Here is a 20,356-nt window from a genome sequence, read left to right on the forward strand (position 1 = left end):
ACAGTGCTGTGGGCACAATTGGTGTCCCAGTGCATACCCCAGTTCAAACCGGTTGAAGGGGCACTCAGCCCTGCTCTGGCACGAAACTGGTCAAAGGGAAAGCGGTGTAACCAGCCCCTCCCTGGGTCCTCCCATAGGTGGGGCCCTAGAGTAAGTCCAAACCCTAAACTTAGTATAAGTATAAGACCCCAGTCCTTAGGACTTTAGATTATACCTGGACGAAACTCTGCAACATATATCCTGAAACTTCGACATTCTATTTCAACTAGAAGACGGGAGAATCTCTCTTGGGTTAAGGAGTCACACCCCTGTTCAAACAGCCACCAAAGAAGCATCTTCCGGTCTGCATTTCCAAGGCTTCCGCCGGATCCCAACGGATTTGTGACTCAGGACACGGACTTCCAGACTTCTCCGAGGCCGACACAAGATCCCAGCAAAGCTGAGACCCGCAGCCCTCACGAGTGACGTGGAACTGGAACTCCTGGACCCGTGCACATTTGCTAGTGCTTTGCTTTCTCGAGCTTTCCCGAAGTTGTGCACTGGGCTACTTGTAGTCCAAGCCCCGAGCATCATGTGCACCGAAGATTGTGGGCCTATACTCAACGAGTGTTCCATGGGCCCGCTTCTAGCATTTCCGCACGAGGCTCCTCCGCGAGCCCTGGTCCGTCGACTGGTGGGTCCCCACGAAGGTAACTCTTTTGTTTCTTGGGCTTTCCTGGTTGCTACAGACGTGCTCTTTCTCCCCTCTAAAGAGTGAGTCCCTCAGACCTTGCTGGTCTGCACCGAAGCCAATCTTTGCTTTCTGCGTGGGTTGCTGTTGCCAAGGCTTGTTGGGTCCAATCAGGATACCGACTCCGCAGCATTCTACATCCTTCGTGGGACAGCTTGAATCTAGCTCCTGGTCGTTGTCAACGCCTCCTGGTCCTCATGGCTGAAGAGTCAAGCTTCACCTTCTGCAACTGAAATCATCCGACATCTGCTCATCGCCTGCTTGGTCACTGGCTAGTGACCCAGACTCTGTCCCCTCTGCTGTCAGGTTCTTCAGATCTCCGATCTACCCTTCGATCCATCCGGACACTTTCCACTTGGACGCCTGCAGCACTTTTGAGCAGCTCGCCATAGAAAACGACGACTAAACCCGACACGAAAAGACACCTATGCACCCGGCTTCCCTGGGTGAGGTAACTCGAGTACTCCGGAGCTCCAATGGGTATTGACTCTAGAACTGCCTAGTTCTAAAGGGGTTTGCTCTAAGTACACTTCTAAGTGTCCCTACTCTTTACAATTCTAATCACAACTTTCTCCATAGAAGTCAATGGTGATTCGTGGCTGTGTTTAGACACTGCATGCATCCCCCGTGGGTCCCCTGATTCACTACCTTGGGTGGTTCCTGGTGGCCGCAGCGGTTCTACAGGCCCTAGGCCTTGTCTCTATGTCTTTCGTGGTTCTTATATCACTTTCTTAGTATATGGTTCGGTACGCCCTTAGGGCTAACCATATATTGTGCTAATTTACTGTGTGCTAAAAAAGGTTACTGTATGTACTTTTGCTTCTAGCCTCATAAAGATACTAGAGGGATGTGTTTAGAATAATTACATATTATATATATATATATATATATATATATATATATATATATATATATATATATACACATACATACACACATATATATATATATATATATATACACACACATGTATATACATATACATATATACATATACACACACAAATACCTGGTGTGGTTCTCCTTTCATTTGGTCATTTATGAGATTATAGACTGGTAAAACAAGCTGCTTTACATTTATTTTAGTTATTTATTTTTAAAGTTTTATATAGCGCGAACATGACCCGCATTCCTTCAAGACTTAGCCTGAAGGCTGCTCTCCACAGCTACCACTAGGATAGCTTTCCATATAGGTTGTCTTTAAACCTACCATCAATAAGGGTCATTTAGACTGGTGCAAGGTGCCCACTAGAATAGTGGACAGCATATGCCAGACCAACTTCTCACACTAGGTATCATGTCATTCTTATTATACCCTGAAATACGCCGGGCCGACAAAGTTCTCTGCTGGCTGCTCTTACCTCGCCTCAGCCAGTCATGCAAAGGGCACAACCTTGAGCTTGGTGCCTGATGCGCGATACCATCGCACTGACCTAAAGCCAGCACTCTAGAGGGTATCCAGACTTATGCCGGATTTGCAGGATAACTAAGTCCCATTTCTGTACAATTAATCTATGTGAACATATTTATATGGCGAGTGGTTAGCATAATGTGCCACTGGAGTCCTCGGATTAACAAGATTATAATTCAGAAGTGACATATTTAACTACATGACAAATTACAGAAACATTTTGTTTGCTTGTTATGGCTAGTTGTGATATGAGCAGAGGGATGAGATGTGACCAAGATTGGTCAGAGGCGAGGTGACAATTTAGTAAAAGGCTGAGATGTAGTCTTCAGGGTTAGGAGGAGAAAGTGGCTGAGCTGAAGTCAGATGAGGCAGAAGGAGATGAAAGCTGTAATACGAGTGTGGGATGGAGACACAGTTAGCTAGGATTGGAGGAGACCACAGCTAAGATGTGATCAGACGGGATAGCAGGAAGACAATATGAGGTCATCACGGGTATGATGCAATGAGCCAGTACCAGGCGATGAGTCAGCGGGTACAGAAGGAAAGGCACAAAACTGGTCCGCTAGAACAGGAGGAGCTGTTGATAAGTTGGTTAGATGAGAGAGAAAGAGAAGAGGGCAAAGAAAACGGCAGAGATGTAGTCAGTGTGGATGGGGGCCAATCTAGATGGGTAGGAAGAATGATAGGTGGTCAGCCAGGATAATAAAAAAGAGCAGAGATGCATTCTGACCGGACAGGTGGAAAAAAGGTTATTATGCAGGTAGCTGGAATGAGGTAAAGGGAGCTTAGTAAGGGAAGCTTAAACAAGGTCAAATGGTGCAAGAGGAGACAATGACTGACATATAAGCAGAAGGGAACGACGGAGGAAAGGGCTCCTCGGATATTGACTTTGAAAACAGAATAGTAGGTAGCAGATGACACACAGGATGCTGGCAAGAGACAAAGACAGACAGATGTTTAATATCTCTGCAAATGCGCCGCCTTACAGCATCATGGCACGAGGTGTACACAATGTCAACCGAGGACATGTTTTCATCCAGGAAGTGTCGTCGGATGGCGATGGCATTGCAGCCGCAGCAGTTGTCTTCCTCAATGGTGACACCCGGGGCGTAGCGGGGACGGGACGAGCAGAGGCAACAACTGGATAAGAATGATGAAAATATATTAGGAGGAGAGAGGCTTAGTAAGAGGAGCAGACAAGGAGAGAAAATAAACAAAGAAAGGTCAGAAAATTGTACATTGTCAGTGGGGTTCACTTAGCTAATCCTGAGCTGCAAAGAGCACGATACACCTAAAAAGCTAAGGGTTTGACTGGAGCTACACTTGTCCACATGGAGGAATACTTGAACAGAGAAAGAATGATACGCAAGCTAAGTAAAACGACCACTTTACAGGTTAGTGACGCTTGCTAGCTGGCCCTCACTCATGGCTGCACTTCTAGTCAACCTCACTCGACAGGACCAAGGCATGTTCAGAGACAGATGCTCACAATACCGAGAAACATGGTAATCAGTTTCCTATTTGCCACTGGACCTACAAGTTTTGGTTGTACTTTCAAAGAGAGGGCTCTTCAGAGAATCACCACCTTGAAGTGGTTGAGGAGCTTGCATGTCTCAGTGACCTATGCTGGCAGGAGCTTAGTCACCTGGCATGGTCGCCCAATCCAGACAGGTCAAAGGGTAAAGACCAAACAAAGCACAATCCACTGGTCCTCCAGATTGGGAGATGACACAAGGCTAACAACCTTGTCCTATAAAAATCATTTATTACGGAAACAGCTTAAATAAAAACACAACATCTTCTGGGAACGATACACTTCTAAAGTCTCTGCATAAGACATGCCCAAATTACAGTAGTCAAAGCCCCAAGGAAACTACTGACAGCATGATGGAAGTTCTGCATACTAAGTGCAAACAGATGTCGATCCCAGAATTTACCCACTATGTATGATACAGGAAAGTTGGCTCAAGTAACATCTGAGATGAGGCACAACAACGTACACATCCTGAGGGAACCGGATCTGGCAGAATGAAAGCCACGACAGGAGAGACGGTACTGTACTCAGGAAGGGATGATGACCAACATCAAGAAGGAGTAGGCATCATGCTGAGCAAGAGAGCAGAGAAATGCCTGACGGAGTAGAAGCCAATCGGCAGAGACTCATGACAGTCAGGTTAAAAGGCAAAACCATCAACACCACCATAATCCAGTGCTATGCTACAACAAATGACACAGAAAAACAGCCATGGACCTATTCTAACAACAGATGCAAGATGAGGTTGAAGCTGTGCCAAACCACAACCTGAAAATTGTGATGGGAGACTTAAATGCGAAAGTCAGAAATGACAACACGAACCAGGGCAGAGCCATGGGAAATCTGCAGCTCATATGCCTCGAACAGGAAGGTTGTGGAGCAATGACCAACAATCGACAAAGACTGTCGGAATTGTGCACCACAAATGATCTGGTCATAGAACGGACTCTCTCCCCCCACTGCGATACTGACAAACTAACTTGGTGCTAACCCAATGGCTTACAGAAAACAGATAGACCATCTGGTGATATGTGGCACCTGAAGACACTCGCTGCAAGATGTCAGAGTGGGGAGGAGAAAGGACGTCGGCAGTAATCACCATGTAGTGACCATTCTTGTGAAGCTTAATTTCAGAATAACAGAAAGCAAAACATCACTATATGGCAAAATTGCAGGACCCCAAGAGTGAGAAGCCATTCGTCTTACAAATCAACAACAGGTTTCAACTCCTGGCACTCACGGATGATCAGTCTAAGCCAGCTGCATACGCAGTCCACAGAAAATGAGAACAGGTCTCTTCAATATCTGCGAAGAGCAGTCAAACAAGTCTGGGGACCAAGACAAGGAACAAGAAAGAATAACTAAGACAAGACACCACACTTGGCAAGCTATTGAAGACAGGAAAGCAGCAAGAAAGAAACTCACAGAGACCAAATCTGAGAGGCTGAAGGTGAAGTACAAGCAAGAGTAGACAGAAGCAAACAGAGCAGTCAAAAGAATGACGAGAGCAGACAAGTGGGTGTACAAGAATAGCCTTACTAGCCAAGCAGAGGAGGAAAGCAGTGGAGAAGCACAGGGTAAGGACTACTAATGTACAACATACAACACCCCTATCATGGACAAGCAAGGCAGACTACTCACAACAGAGAAAGCACAGGAATCACGGTGGACTGAGTACTGCAGAGAAATCTTGGACAGATCTGTACCAGCAAGTGAAGTGGACATCCAAGAAGCAGAGACAGACTTGGATGTGAACACTGCCCCCACCACAGAAAGAAGAAATTGTCATTGCCATACGATCTCTCAAGAACAGAAGCACTCCTGGCTAAGACAACCTGAATGTAGAAATGTTTGATGCAGACCCTGAAACATCAGCCATAACCCTCCAACCACTGTTTACATCGACTTGGGAAGTTCAAAAGTACCAGATGACTGAACTAAGGCATCATTGCCAAGACCCCAAAGAAAGGAGCATTAATATACTAACAACTGGTGTGGAATCACCCTTCTGTCAATCCAGAGTACAATTCTGGTGAAAATCATAGTATAGCGCATGTCTGATGCTGTGGGCAAGCAGTTAAAAAAAGAACAGGTTGGATGTCGCATGGGCACAGGGAGTGTTGGCCAGATCATTACTCTACGCAACATCATTCAGCAGTTCCTGCGGTAGCAGGGACAACTATACATCAACTTCATTGATTTTGAGGGAGCCTTTGGCAGTATCCACCGTGACATATATATACTGAGAGCCTATGGCATACTGCAGCAGATTGTTCTCCTCAAGCACTTCTACGATAATTACACCTGCAAGGTCAGAAATAGTGAGAACAGCTTTGATGTCAAGACTGGTGTGGGAGAGGGATGCATGATGTCAGCATTGCTCTTCAACCTAGTCATTGACTGGGTGAAGCAACATACAACAGAAGACCAAGTCAGAGGCATCAGATTGACCTTATTCTCTACACTGAAGGACCTTGACTATGCGGATTACCTAGCCTTGCTCTCTCACACTCACCAGCATATTCAGAAAAAGATGTCTCGCCTCATCATCTATGCACAGAAGCGGATCTAAAGATCTACAAAGAAATCAGAAGTCATGCCACTCAACATCCCATACCCCTGCATTCTGGATGCTGAACAATGTGTGGAGGTCATCTCAGCATAGCACCAACACCACGCTGGGGCTTTATTAGAGCTGTGTTCAGACCACACTCTTGTATGGATCAGAATGCTGGAGGATGACGAAGAGTGACATCACCAAACTGTCAGCCTTTCACACCAGTAACCTGAGATGAATCTTGCGCATTGTCTGGCTGCAAACCATCTCCAACAAGGGACTGCTCACACGATGCAAGAAAGAGAGCATGGACCCCATTATTACGAGAAAAAGACAGAGATGAATAGGACACAATATCAGAAGAGAACATGCCTCATTTAAAAAACAGCTCTCTGCTGGACCCCAGAAGGAAAATGGAACAGAGACAGGCCAAGGAACACCTGGAGTTGAACCGTGGAATCAGAAATGAAGAGACTAAAGTGCAGCTGGGGCACTGTAATTAAACTTTCCCAAGGCAGACAGAAGGGGAGGTCCTTTGTTGCTGCCCTATGTGTCGGACGCCATAACAGTCAGTAAGTAAAAAAAGAAATAAAAGCAAGAACGGTCAGAAACTTGCACATTATCAGTGGGGGTTCACTTGATAATCCTTGAGCTACAAACAGACCCTGAGCCCCAGACACACCTAGAAAATGAATATGCTACTTACCAGTATGCATCTGTTCTTGGCATGTAGGGCTGCTAACATTCATATCTTAGCATTAGATCGCCGCCTAGTGTTGGGCTCGGATGATTGCACATTGTTGTCCTGGAAGAGTCTTCGAAGTATCCTGAGATAGGTGGCTCCTCCCCTGGACTACAGTGCGCATGGGCATCGGCTCCATCCCCAGATTGTTTTTCGCCATTGTGGCAGAAGATGGAGTGAAAGTGTAAAGGATGTCCATGCTAATGAATAAATACAATAGTATATCTGCAGCTGCGACAGGCACCGGGGAGGAGGGCGGGCGATATGAATGTTAGCAGCCCTACATGCCAAGAACAGATGCATACTGGTAAGTAGCATATTCAGTTCGAGGCATGTGGGCTGCTAAATTCATATCTTAGCATAGAATACATAGCAGTCCCTCCATCAGCGGCGGTTGCCCGTGCCAGCTGCAGAAACCTGAAAAAGTGTTTTGAGAACAGCCTGTCCTACAGCAGCTTGCTGTTTGGAATGCACATCAACACAGTAGTGTTTTGTGAAGGTGTGTGGTGTGACCCACGTGGCTGCTCTGCAAATGTCCTCCAAAGGAATGTTTCCCAGGAAAGCCATGGATGCCCCCAGTTTGCGCGTGGAGTGCGCCCTGGGGGGTATTGTTAACGTGCGCTTCGCTTTCTGATAACATATCTGGATGCACTTAACAATCCACCTGGCTATCCCTGCCTTGGAGATTGGGTTGCCTTTGTGTTGTGGTGCGAAGGCAACAAAGAGTTGCTTTGTCTTTCGAAAGTGTTGTGTCCTGTCTATGTAGTACATCAACGCCCTTCGTACATCTAAGGTATGGAGCATCCTTTCCGCCACCGTTTGCGGGTTTTGAAAGAATGCTGGTAAGTCAATGGTCTGATTTAGATGAAACTGTGACACCACCTTAGGAAGGAATTTAGGGTTAGTGCGTAGCACTACCCTATTCGGGTGAATTTGAATGAATGGCTCTTGTATGGTGAGCGCTTGCAGCTCACTGACACGCCTCAGAGACGTAATAGCTATAAGAAAAGCCACCTTCCACGTAAGGAATTGGAGCTCACACGAGTGTAGTGGCTCAAATGGTGGTCCCATCAGTCTGGTGAGAACGACGTTGAGGTTCCACACCGGAGCTGGTGGCGTCCTTGGGGGAATGACTCGAAAGCTTTAATGGCGGGCACTCTGAAGACAGAGAGGTGCTGCCTGTTTTGAAGATAAGCCGCTATGGCTGATAGATGTATCCTAATGGAAGTGTACGCCAGATTGCACTTGTAGAGATGTAGCAGATAGCAGATGATGTTGGGGATAGATGCATCTAGTGGGTTGATGTCATTGGACGTACAGTAGATGACAAAACGCTTCCATTTAGCAGCATAGCATGCTCTAGTAGTTGGTTTCCTCGCCTCCTTGATGATACTCATGCATTCCGGAGGCAGGTTAAGGTATCCAAACTCTAGGACTTCAGGAGCCAGATCGCCAGGTTGAGCTGTCGTGGATCTGGATGCTGAATGTCTCCATGGTTCTGCGTCAAAAGACTGGGCGTGAGGCGCAGTCTTCGATGCGGCACCACTGAGAGTTCGAGGAACGTGGTGTACCAAGCCTGGCGTGCCCACGTTGGAGCAACCAGGATGAGAGTCATGGAGTGCTGCCTTAGCTTTCTTGCGACCAGCGGTATTAGAGGGGCTGGCGGAAAAGCGTACGCAAATTTGCCTGACCAGTTCATCCATATCGCATTCCCCTGCGACTGTGGGTGAGGGAACCTGGCGGCAAAGAGTCGGCATTTTGCGTTCTCCTTTGTGGCAAACAGGTCTATCTCCGGATGACCCCACTGCTGGAAGTACGGGTGGAGAACAGAAGGGTGTATCTCCCACTCGTGCATTTGATGGCTGTATCTGCTGAGCAGATCCGCCATCTGATTGTCCTTTCCCGGGAGGTGTTCTGCCATGAGGAAAATGTTCCTCTGAATGGCCCACTTCCACATGCTCTGAGCCAGATGAGACAGCTGTGGCGAGTGGGTGCCTCCCTGCTTTTGAATGTAGTACATTGCGGTCATGTTGTCCGTCCGGACTAGCACAACCTTGTTGCTCAGATGTACAATGAAGGACTTGAGCGCCATGAAGATTGCCATCAGTTCCAGATAGTTGATGTGCATCTTTTGTTGCTGCGTCGTCCATAGTCCCTGCACTGTGTAAGTGAGCACATGAGCTCCCCATCCCTGGAGAGACGCGTCCGTTGTCAGGATAATCTGCGGCACAGGCTCTTGGAACAGTCGGCCCTTGCAAAGGTTGTGTGGAGTCCACCAATGCAGAGAGTCGTATGCCCGACTGGTAACCAACACTAGGTCTGTCAATCGCCCACGAGCCTGTGTCCACTGATTCGCTAAGCACTCCTGGAGCGGGCGCATATGCAACCGTGCGTGAGGGACTATGAAGATGCAGGAGGCCATCATGCCTATCAACTGCATGAACACTCTCGCTGGCAGGGAGTGTCGTGGTCTGAATCGTTGGATCAGCGACTGAATGCTGTCGATTCTGACTTGGTTTGGCTGAGCCATGGCTGTCAGGGTGTTGATCGTAGCACCCAGGAACTGCCGGACATGTGCCGGCTGAAGATGCGATTTTGGGTAGTTCAGGGAGAAACCCAGATCGTGAAGCTGGCGAATTGTAGTCGACATGTCTGCGGCGCACTGTTGCTCCGACTTGGCTTGTACGAGCCAGTCGTCTAGGTAGGGGTAGACATGGATATTCTGCCTCCTGAGGTGCGCCGCCACTGTCGCTAGACACTTGGTGAACACCCTCGGGGCTGTTGTGACTCCGAAGGGTAGGACTTTGAACTGGTAGTGCCTGCCTTGAATAGTGAACCTGAGGTATTTCCTGTGTGACGGGTGTAGTGGAATATGGAAATAAGCATCCTTGAGATCTAAGGTTGCTAAGAAGTCTCCCTGGTTTAGCAAGGGAAGAATCTGCTGCAGTGTAAGCATGTGGAAATGTTCCGATAGTATGTACAGGTTGAGGGGACGTAGATCGAGAATGGGCCTGAGAGAACCGTCCTTCTTTGGAATAAGGAAGTACAGAGAATATACCCCTGTGCCTTCCTCCCCCACCGGCACGAGCTCGATTGCGCCTTTTTGCAGCATCGCCACTACTTCCTGCTGCAATAAGTGCAAGTGCTCTGCGGACATAGGCCTTTGCCTTGGTGGGATGTTGGGTGGAGTGGATTTCAACTCTAGGCAATAACCATACTGAACTAGTTGTCGCACCCACCTGTCTGTGGTGATGTTTCTCCAGACGGGTAGGAACTGCTGCAGTCTCCCCCCGACTGGTGTTAGGTGGTCGGGGGGCAGTGACAGAGAGTCACTGTTTGCTTGGAGTAGAGGTGCGGGAGCTGTTGTTTCCTCTGCCGCGACCTCTGTTGCTGTTATTCCTGTAACCTCCCTTGTTCTGTTTAGTGAACGAGGATTGCGCCCCACTTTTGGAGAACTGGGATTGTTGGCCCATCTGTCCTCTGGTGACGCCACGTGCACCTGAGCGACGAAAATTGCTGCCACGAAACTGTTGGGACTGTAGGGCCCCCATAGACTTAGCAGTTTCTGTGTCTTTCTTTATTTTCTCTAGGGTGGTGTCAACATCCGGACCAAACAGACTATCAGGATTGACTGGCTGATTAAGAATTGTAGTCTGAATATCCTGCTTAAACCCTGAGATGCGGAGCCACGCTTGTCTTCTCAGCATAACGCTAGTGTTGATAGCCCTAGCAGCTGTGTCCGCAGCGTCAAGTGCACACTTGATGGCTGCGTTTGATATTAGCTTTCCTTCCTCAATAAGCATTTTTGTGCCTTCTTGGAACTGTGGGGGCAGGTGTTGTATAACCTGTTCTAGGGTGTCGTAGTGCGCCCTATCGTAACGCGCCAGGAGCGCCTGTGTATTGGCGATGCGCCAAAAGTTTGCTGCCTGCGCAGCCACTCTTTTGCCCCCTGCCTCTAGCACTTTGGACTCCTTATCCGGGGGAGGAGCTTCACCCGTCGTCTGTGAGTTGGCACGTTTCCTGGCATTGGCAACCACAAGAGAGTCCAGTGGCAGTTGTCCCCGGATGTAGGCGGGGTCCGCAGGAGCAGGCCTGTACTTCTTTTCAATGCGAGGGTTGACCACTCTCGCCCTCGTAGGCTCCTTAAAAATGTCCCCAGCATGTTTGAGGACACCTTTCAGCATAGGAAGTGTTTTTACTGTCCTTTCAGAGATTGCAAATGTGTCGAAAAGGAAGTCTTCCTCAACCGGGTCGGCATGCATGTCCACATCATGATTGGCCGCCGCCCTTTCAATTAGTGCATGAAATCCTGCTGAGTCCTCAGTCGGGGATGCACGTGCATTAAAGGTCTGCGGGTCTTGGCCCACACCTTGGGTGTTCTGGTCACCAGTGTCATCGTATGAATCCGGTTGTACATCAGGTTCATCGATAGGGAAATTGTACTGCTCATCCTCATCATACCCCTCACCCACAGAGTGTTCTGGGGAGGGAGTGGGGCTCCGTCTTGGAGGAGGCTGGATCGGTTCCGTGAGGCCCGAGGCGTCAAGGGGCACCCTCTTTTTCTTCAGTGGGATGATGTAGGAGTCCACCGGCTCAGAAGTGATCTTCCTTTTATAGAGTGTCAGCTTGCCGGTGGCAGCATCGATGACACGCTCTGAATCGTCTTCCGAATCGAGTACACGACGTGGAAGAGGGTCAGCCAGCGAGGAACCCTGTTTCGGAGCCGGTTTCGTCGAAAACGCTCTCGGCGCCTCCTTAGGTGGCAAGAGAAAGAGGAGTTTCCCAGAAGGCTTTGCCGGAGTGTCCTTTTGCGGCTGCGGAGATGGTTTTGGAGCCGAAGGAGCAAAGGCTTTCTCCCTGATCCACTGCAGTGACTCCGCAATGGGGGACGGTACACTGTCAGTAGGTTTCGACGCCGACAAGGATGCATGGAGCGGTCCCTCGGATCCGACTTCTTCGTGGGCCTTGTGCGGTTTGGGCGCGGAAACCGTCTTCGGCACCTCCGATACTTGAGGCCGGGGCGCAGACTTCTTGTGCGTAGCCTCTTTGGAGCCGACCTTGGCGGGCTTGGACGGCGCCGTAGCCGCTGATCCGTGCCGACCGTCCTTCTTGGAGGCCCCTTCCTCGGGCGTCGGTTTCGATTTTGGAGCATCGGAATCGACAGACTTCCTCGGCTTCTGCGGACCGGAGGTCGACGGAGCCGATGGGGCGACGGGCACCGATTTCTTCACCGGCACGGCAGCCATCTTAGGGACACTCGAGTCCTTAGGTTTCAGTTTCGATTTCGGGTCGGCCATTTTAGGTGTCGACGACCCCGATGGTTTCAGTTTCGGTTTCGAAACAGCGTGCCCAGCAAGTGAGTCCGTAGCCGGGCCTGAAGGCGGGGCTGTGGCTTGCGGCAACGGGTCCTGGGTAAGGCCGACAGGCGATCCCGTGTCCCGGTCAGTATCTTCGTAACCTTCAGGGCAGAGCTCGTCCCCCGAGCTGTCTGCCGCGGCCCCATAAATCTCATCGTCGTCTCCTACCTCTTCGACGAATTCGAGGACTTGACTCGCGACTCCGTCGTCGTCTCCCGGATCCGCCTCGACCTCCGTCTGTGATGGGGAGATTTGTAGATGGTGACCCTGGACCTCTTCTTCCTGGTCGCCGAAGATGTTCTCCGGATCCGGGGCCGCTTGCCTAGCTTCCAAGCGCACCGCGCGCCGAAGCTTGAGAGTTTTCTTGGAGCGGAACTGTGCACAGGCCTTGCACTTGCCGTCGTCGTGGTCCGGCGAAAGGCACTTGTTACACACGGGGTGCAGATCGATGTGTGGGTACTTGGACCCACAGAGCGGGCAGTACTTAAACGGGCTCCGCTCCATGTCCGAAAAGGCTTGCAGTCGTGTCGCGATGAGAAGGCCTCAAAGTTCAGAGAGCGAAGAAAACTCCGCTTTTTCCGGCTCCAAGAGACGGAAGACTCGAGACCGTGCGCAGACAATACCGACGCAAGAAAATCGAGGCCTTTTGGCCGCTAAAAGGTAGTTTTACTTGGTTCCGACAGTAAGACGTCGAGACCACATCCGAACCCAATGGCGGAAAAAAACAATCTGGGGATGGAGCCGATGCCCATGCGCACTGTAGTCCAGGGGAGGAGCCACCTATCTCAGGATACTTCGAAGACTCTTCCAGGACAACAATGTGCAATCATCCGAGCCCAACACTAGGCGGCGATCTAATGCTAAGATATGAATTTAGCAGCCCACATGCCTCGAACCTAAGGGTTTCACTGGAGCCAAATGTGTGTACATAGACGAATACTCAGGCAAAGCAAAAATGATAAGCAAGGTAATTAAAACAAACACTTTGCAAGTTAGTGACACTTGTTAGCTGGCCCTCAAATATGTCCACCCTTCTAGTCATCCTCACCTGGCCAGATCAATGTCAGTTCAGAGACAGATGCAATGATATACTGAGACATGGTAATCGGCTTTCTATTTGCACTGGACCTGCTAATTGCTTTTGTACTTGCCAAGAAATTAAAACCATACGGAAGACTATATCTAACCACCTACAAAAACACCAATCTTTGTTAAGGATTTTCCTTAGAAAGGAACTACATTTATCTGTGGCAAATGATCCAGAGCTGTTCCTTTGGAGATTTTTGCATCCATTCCTTTTACTGTTCATAGTGGGCCTGAACTGAGCTCAATATGGAACTCACCCACTCACATAAAAATTCAGCCTTATTATATGTGGTAATGCTGGTGCTTGTACCTGCTAGTTTCTGGGTTTAGCTCTTAATTCTTAATTAATGTATTCTTGTTTGGCAGCCCTTTTGTCCCTTCAAGTATTCCCACCCTCAATTCCTCCATTTAGTCTGCAGCTACTATTAAGCCAAATGGGTGCGTTTGTAGGGTATTCGATGAGCTATTTGCTCTTGTGGATTACCTGAAAAATATTAAGATCCGGCAAGAACAAAAAATGAAAGCAGAGAAAAATGTTTTTTAATTGAATAAGAGGAACAGAAGACCAAAAACAGAGCAGATAAAAAAAACACAAACAAGAAAGAAGCAAAATGACAGCAAGGAGCACAAAAAGATGTTGGAAGAAGACATGAAAAGAACACGGAAGAGAAGTGCAAGTAACAGTCGAGAAACAGAGGAGAACACAAAAGAACAGGGGAAAAAAAGACTTAGAAAAGATTTGAGAGCAAGAGAATGGCGCTCAGAAGACTGGGGTCACATAGCAGAGCAATAGAAAACATCAGACAAGGTAAAAAAAATATATAGAAAACTAGCAAAATAAAAGACAACAAAAAAGTGAACAGATAAACAGAAGAGACGAAATACAGCAAAAAGGGGAACACAACAGCAGAGGAAATGGCGAGAAAAAAAAGTTAAGAACAAGACACCAAAACAGAAAAGGTAGATCTAGATAAGAGAACAAGAAAACAAGTACAAATAGGCAAAAGATGGAGCAAGAGCTTCAATGGTAAGAATAGAGGTAAAGAAAGAATCAAAAAGGGGTGGGGAGGAGGTGAGCGTGAAAGCTGAACAAATTAATTGGAAGTGAAAACAGCAAACGAAAGAGAGCATATGAGAAAGAAAACCTGCACGACAAAGTGAAGATGGTGAGATTCAAAGAGCAGAACATAAAAGAAGATGGAGAAAAAAAAGTCAAGAAACAAAAGAAAGACACGGAGAGAGGTACAAGGAGTGAAGAGAGTACAAGGTAAATGGAGAGGGATGAAAGATGGTGTGAAAACGAATAATGAGGGAAAAGGATGTAAACGATGGGGAACAGTTATAGGGCAAGAGGAGAGTAATGGTTCAGGGACAGTGGGAAAGGAGTAATATGGAGAGTGGAAACATTAACTGAGAAAAGTGAAAGGGAAGCAGGAAAAGCAAACAGAGCAAATACTCAAATGAACACACAAAGAGTACAGTGGGGAGGAAAGGATAAAGTCTGTGGACTAAAGTGCTGGCGAAATAGTATCAAGAGGCATAACTAGACACTGAGGAAAAAAGCGAAGAGCATGAGACTGTGTCGGCCACGCCCGAGGAAGAAGGATCATAAGACACTAAATTAAACTCTCTCCTGGAGAAGGTTTGCTATTCTGTTCATCAAATTTGAGAGGTGTATACTCACGAGCAGGAGCCTGCCAAACGGCAGATCCCACAGGCAGGTTTCCGGATAAGGTACATGGGCCAGCCATATGCTGCCAGGGCGAAGAGCATGTAGTAGCATACTTCCTTGTAGCGCTGCATCTCATGCTGAAAGAGAGAAGCATACACTAAGTGTCACACCACATCCCCCTCATCACATTCCTCACTTTATCAAGGCATTTCTGAATCACATAGGAGGGGACACTACCAGCAATGATTGTTTTAAGAGATTCAGAGCACCAAGTGAGTGTAGCTTGCCTTCATACTTCAACAGAAAACTATTACACCTCAATCCTGGAAGCTCATCAACAAAGCCACCCTCCTCTGGGAAAAACACCGACCCAACCACCCTCCTCAAAGAAGACACCTTTCTGACCTCTTACAGAATCACAAATAGGGCGTGGACAGGAAAGCGCGTCCACGTGTGCCATAACCTGTCCCATAACCAGGGCTTGTTCCATCAAGTTTCAATTTTGAGAACATGAAAATATGAGTAGTTTCTGATGCCCAATCACCAAGAACATCTATGCATCCTTCCCCCCGATCTCCTAGAAACATGCCATGTAACAATGCATCTGAAGAGCGCCAGTGCCTGGGAGTCTATTTTCAGCTAAGACCACCCTTAGAAAGCAAGGTTTGTTAATCAGCACATAAATAATATCACAGTCATACTGATCACCCCTCATTGCACAAGACAAGAGAAACCCGTGAAATAGGAGGAAGGCAGCAGGCAGACCTGGCTGAGAAGTATGTGTTATGCCTTTGCATGGTTATGTTCCTTCTTATTTAAAAGAAAGAAACAAGTAGAATGGGGAGGGAAGTCCCCCATCCTGTCTTGTACAGCGGAGAGGCTGCTGGAGATTATCCCCTCTCTCTCTCTATCTGTGCAAGTAACGCGTCCACGTGTCCTAATGCTCAACTTAAAGAGCCATATGGCTTACTCATGCACTGTGATGAAACTCAGCTATTGCTCAAACCCAGAAAGGAAGGGCAAAGTAATTTGCCCGACTGAGCTGAAGTAAATTTGACTTTTCCTAAGTAGTACAAAAATAAGTTTAGCATTCATCGGACGTGATAAATGGGATAATAAAGCATTCTTGTGGCCCTTAATTCTGGATCCTTAGCCACATCTAGTTGCCATGATGAACAATAAACTGCCTTTCTAAAATCATTCAACCATGTGACCAAGTAGGCAAATCCTTGCTCCCAAGCAGAATATTACTATCATACCATATCTTTTTCAGACCACGAGCACACAACAATCTGACACTTGTCTCTCTATAAGTTAATGTATTGCAATGTATTACATAAACACTTTACTTACTTGTAACAACAGATTTGCAGAAACAGGCATATGACAGATCCACATGCTGTGCATAATCCTGCTCTCTAGTAGTTGGGCCCCAAAATGTCATTTGTTTTTCTCGAATGTTTAAACATCAGGTACACGAGCCATTGGTGTGCTGCTAATGAGACACCCCATGATACTGACTTGCTCTCTACCATGCCCCAGATGCTAGTCCAATCATCAGACTGCTGCTTTGCACCCAATCACAATCTGGAGTTTTGTGGAAGTTTGACTTGCAGATTTTTTTAGCCTCCCCGGAAAGATGGGTAGGTCAGACTTGAATTCACCCAATGGAACATAAATAGAAAATAAACTGAAAACCTACTGCCTGTATCTCACTTGCAGAACGCAATGAAGTAAAAGTACTAAAAAAGATGACTTTAGTGTAATGTGCGTTATCGTTATCTTATGTATTGGTTCAAATGGAGGCAAAATCTTTCTGCAACATTTTGCATTAAGATTCCACGTTGCCATTGGGCATCAACGTGTAATGGATCAGGTTTTAGAATTCCATCATTCCAAACAATTTTATTAGGGTCTTCACTTTCATCTTTCATGAGACTTGAATATTCTGCGATGGTGAAGCTGATCCAGCAATGCCTGTAGACCCCAAGTCGAAAACGACCAGCACTATTTCTGCCTTTGCTCGATCTCTAAAATTGCATCTTTGGGAGCCAGAGTTTCCATGAAATCCTTAAGCCTGATCAAGTGTTTGTTTTCAACAGAGTGGGTGCCAAACGATCTGAGCGGCGTACAATCAAAGCAAATAGAGCCTGGAATGGTTGGGATCCACATACTCTCATGGCCCTACCCAGGATCACACAGTGTCCGTGAAAAACTGGTCACAGAAATGCAGACACACCGATAATGGACCCTTCCACACTATCTAGATCATCTGCATCAGCCACCTACAGCTTAGGCAATACAAATAAATTAGAATCAGTAAGAGGTGTCACTACTTGGGGGTGAGGTCACCCGGAAGTAATAGTGGAGGGCACAGGCTGAACCACATCCTCCTCACTCTGTGTTTGAGGACTTTTTTTAAATGGGCAAAGCACAGTTCAAAGCCCTGGTGAAGGTAAGGGTATCACAGTTGGGGAAGTTATGTTTCACTTGAGTTTTTCTATGAGGGAACTGCAGCCAAACACTTAACTGCAATAATATAACCCATCTAAACAGGAGGCAGAATCTCTGGAGCCCCAGGATGTCCTTATTTGGACTTATGTCTATATTGAGGACTGGAAAATTCAACTGTTAATTTATAGACTTGGCTATATCCCTACCTAAGAAATTACTGTCAACTGGATGTACACGCACACCCATGCTGTTGGGGGCTTGGATATATGAGCTCTATAAATGAACAATGTTGTAGAAAGATTTGGTTGGATGTCTTAGACGCGGAAGAGAAGCAGGATTAGTGAATTGGGATACCTTGCTGTTGGCCCTCACCCCTAAATTATACGAAAAATCACATTCAAAGAGTATGTGTAGGAACAATCACTGTATACATACCAAGTTTTGTTGGGTCCTATTTGTGGTTAAAAGCCCCAACTACAGACGTGAACACCAAGAGATCGCAGTGACTGCTGCAGAAAAAACTGCAACTTAGATTTCTCAGAAACGCAAATTCTGACTGCATTAAGTTCATATCTGTTTATTTACCTGCTCTTTGTTTCATGACTTAGGAAGCAAATATGATCGTACACAAAATTATTGCAATTGACATATAACACTGCATTAACTGTAAGATCGATGTGTTTTAGCTATAAAATCAATAGCATATAAATAAATAAAATCCTTTGGCCCCAACTAAGGTATCACATCTTACATTACTGTCATTCTGAATTGTTAATCTTGAAATGTCGCTTTAAAGACTTCGTAGTTCTCATTATAATTAAATCTGCCTCCAGTATGAAAAAAATACCCAGAACCACACTCCTTGATTCCCTGCCCTGGGTGGTACTTGTTCTATCGCTTCCTTGAGCACTAAAGGCCGTATCTCTTCCAACTGATGCGGAAACAGGACCTTGTTGATGTTGGTTGACTTTGCTTATATATTAGTTCTATGAAACAAACTTCTTGTATAGACTGTGGCACCCATTTTTCTGAGGTGATTAATTTCCATTGCTGTGTGTAATCCCTCAGCCTTCCCCCAACTGGTGTCTGGTGGGTAAGTAAGAACTGCCACTTTAGTTCTGTCCTCTATTGTTGCCCTTCCCATGAAAGGGATGCTTTTGGGGCATAACTGTTGCCCTGGAGTCGAGAGTTGTGTTTCTACTGATGTATGATGTTGTGCATAGGACGGTTGCAGAATAATACATCTAAATTACAGTCATCGCATTAGATGTATTGCGCTATGGTAAGTGCCTCTACTCCGCAAGGCTTTCATCTGCCTTGCAGTGTCATTATCTTTTTTCATCGTTTCTAAGGAATCACTGACTTGTATGACAAACAAGTGCTCCCCACTCACTGGGATGGTAATGGTATTGGTTTGAACGTCTGGCTTTTTTTTATCTGAAACTCTAAGCCAACCATGTCTGTGTAAAACAGTTCTTGTGCAGGTCAGTGTTGACAGCGTCTAGTCAAGACTTGAAAAGTATGTTTGACACAATCACTTGTGCCCTCTTTTTTATGTTTCTCTTGTAGGTGTTGCATGAGGTGCCTCCTTTATCCCATACCGCCATAGGAGGGCTGTCGGATTCTCAGTGTTCCACTGTGTAGCTGCTCTTCTTTCAGAATTTTAGTTCACTACACCTGGGCTTTTACCATCATTGCCTGGTGGTGTCGTGCAGTGTAAGGTGTTATGAGGACACGTTCTTGCTAGTGTCACAATATGGGAGTCTGGCTAAACATGGCCATTAATAATGTGGATCCTGTGGCAAGCTCTTGCAATTTTCTCTAATGTTGGAGAGACTGTGGCTGTCGCCTTAAAAATATCGTAGCATTGATAATGTAAGGTTCTTTATGTTATTACACTCCATAGGTCTTACTGCTGCTTTGATGACAGTGGTGTCACCATGTAGTCAGGCAGTGACAGATATTTTTTGCATGCAGTGCCTTTTTAATTGACTTGTCAGATCTCAAACTTTAGGATCTTGCTTCTCAGTTTCTTGGTCTTTCGAACTGGAACACATTGAATGTTTACCAAAGGCATGAAACTTTTTTGCCCTTTCTCCTCTCAATCGGCGTGTGCTTTGATGCAGACTATGCTGCTGTAGGGATTTTCAACTTTATAGTTCAATTTATTCGGCTGCAAAGTCTGGTTTAAGAGACGCGTTGTATGCTCTGTTCATTTTAACATCAATAAAATATTATTTGCAAGTCTTGGTTGCTCTTATATTTTGAAAACGACCATTATACTCGACATGGGAGTCAATGTATTTTAAACCTTGTGTCTGCTCCACTACTCTGGAGCCCACCGTTTGGAATCGAGAACCTGGTCTTGCATGATAGCTTGCACAGGACTCAACATTTCAGTCAGACAACTGCTCCATTTCATTAAATGCCCAGCATTGCTGCTCTTGTGTATTTAAAGTTTTAAAAATACAGGCATCTCATTAGATGTATTGTGCTGTGCTAAGTGCATCTGCTCCGCAAGGCTTTCATCTGCCTTGCAGTGTCATTATCTTTTTTCATCGTTTTTATTTGTAAAACAGTCCACACAATTTTGAGATGACACGATGGGCTGAACCGAAGCTAATCAAACACTGAAAACTCAAAGCATGAGCAGAAAAACAAAGGAAAAACTATACAGATGCACAAAGTCATTCTCACACCATGGCCACCTCTAGCGAAAGATTTCAAATAGATTTTTCCTCTCAGATTTCAATGCAATAATCACCAACACCAAGATAAATCTCTTGTAGTTTTCAAATTTAGAAAACCTTTAA

At 46.5% G+C, this 20,356-nt stretch overlaps 1 protein-coding gene across 1 annotated transcript in view; it reads right to left on the reverse strand.

Annotated features, from left to right (window-relative positions):
- Positions 1-20,356, reverse strand: part of DAGLA (diacylglycerol lipase alpha) — a 294,459-nt gene that overhangs the window by 47,021 nt on the left and 227,082 nt on the right. Inside the window, exons 9-10 of the mRNA XM_078680611.1 lie at positions 15,102-15,226; positions 3,128-3,281 (exon numbers count right to left, since the gene is read on the reverse strand). Of these exons, the coding sequence (XP_078536737.1) occupies positions 3,128-3,281; positions 15,102-15,226 (279 nt within the window). The remainder of the gene's footprint in view (positions 1-3,127; positions 3,282-15,101; positions 15,227-20,356) is intronic.

This window comes from Lissotriton helveticus, chromosome 3_1 (genome assembly GCF_964261635.1).
Source record: "Lissotriton helveticus chromosome 3_1, aLisHel1.1, whole genome shotgun sequence".
NCBI classification, from domain to species: Eukaryota; Metazoa; Chordata; class Amphibia; order Caudata; family Salamandridae; genus Lissotriton; species Lissotriton helveticus.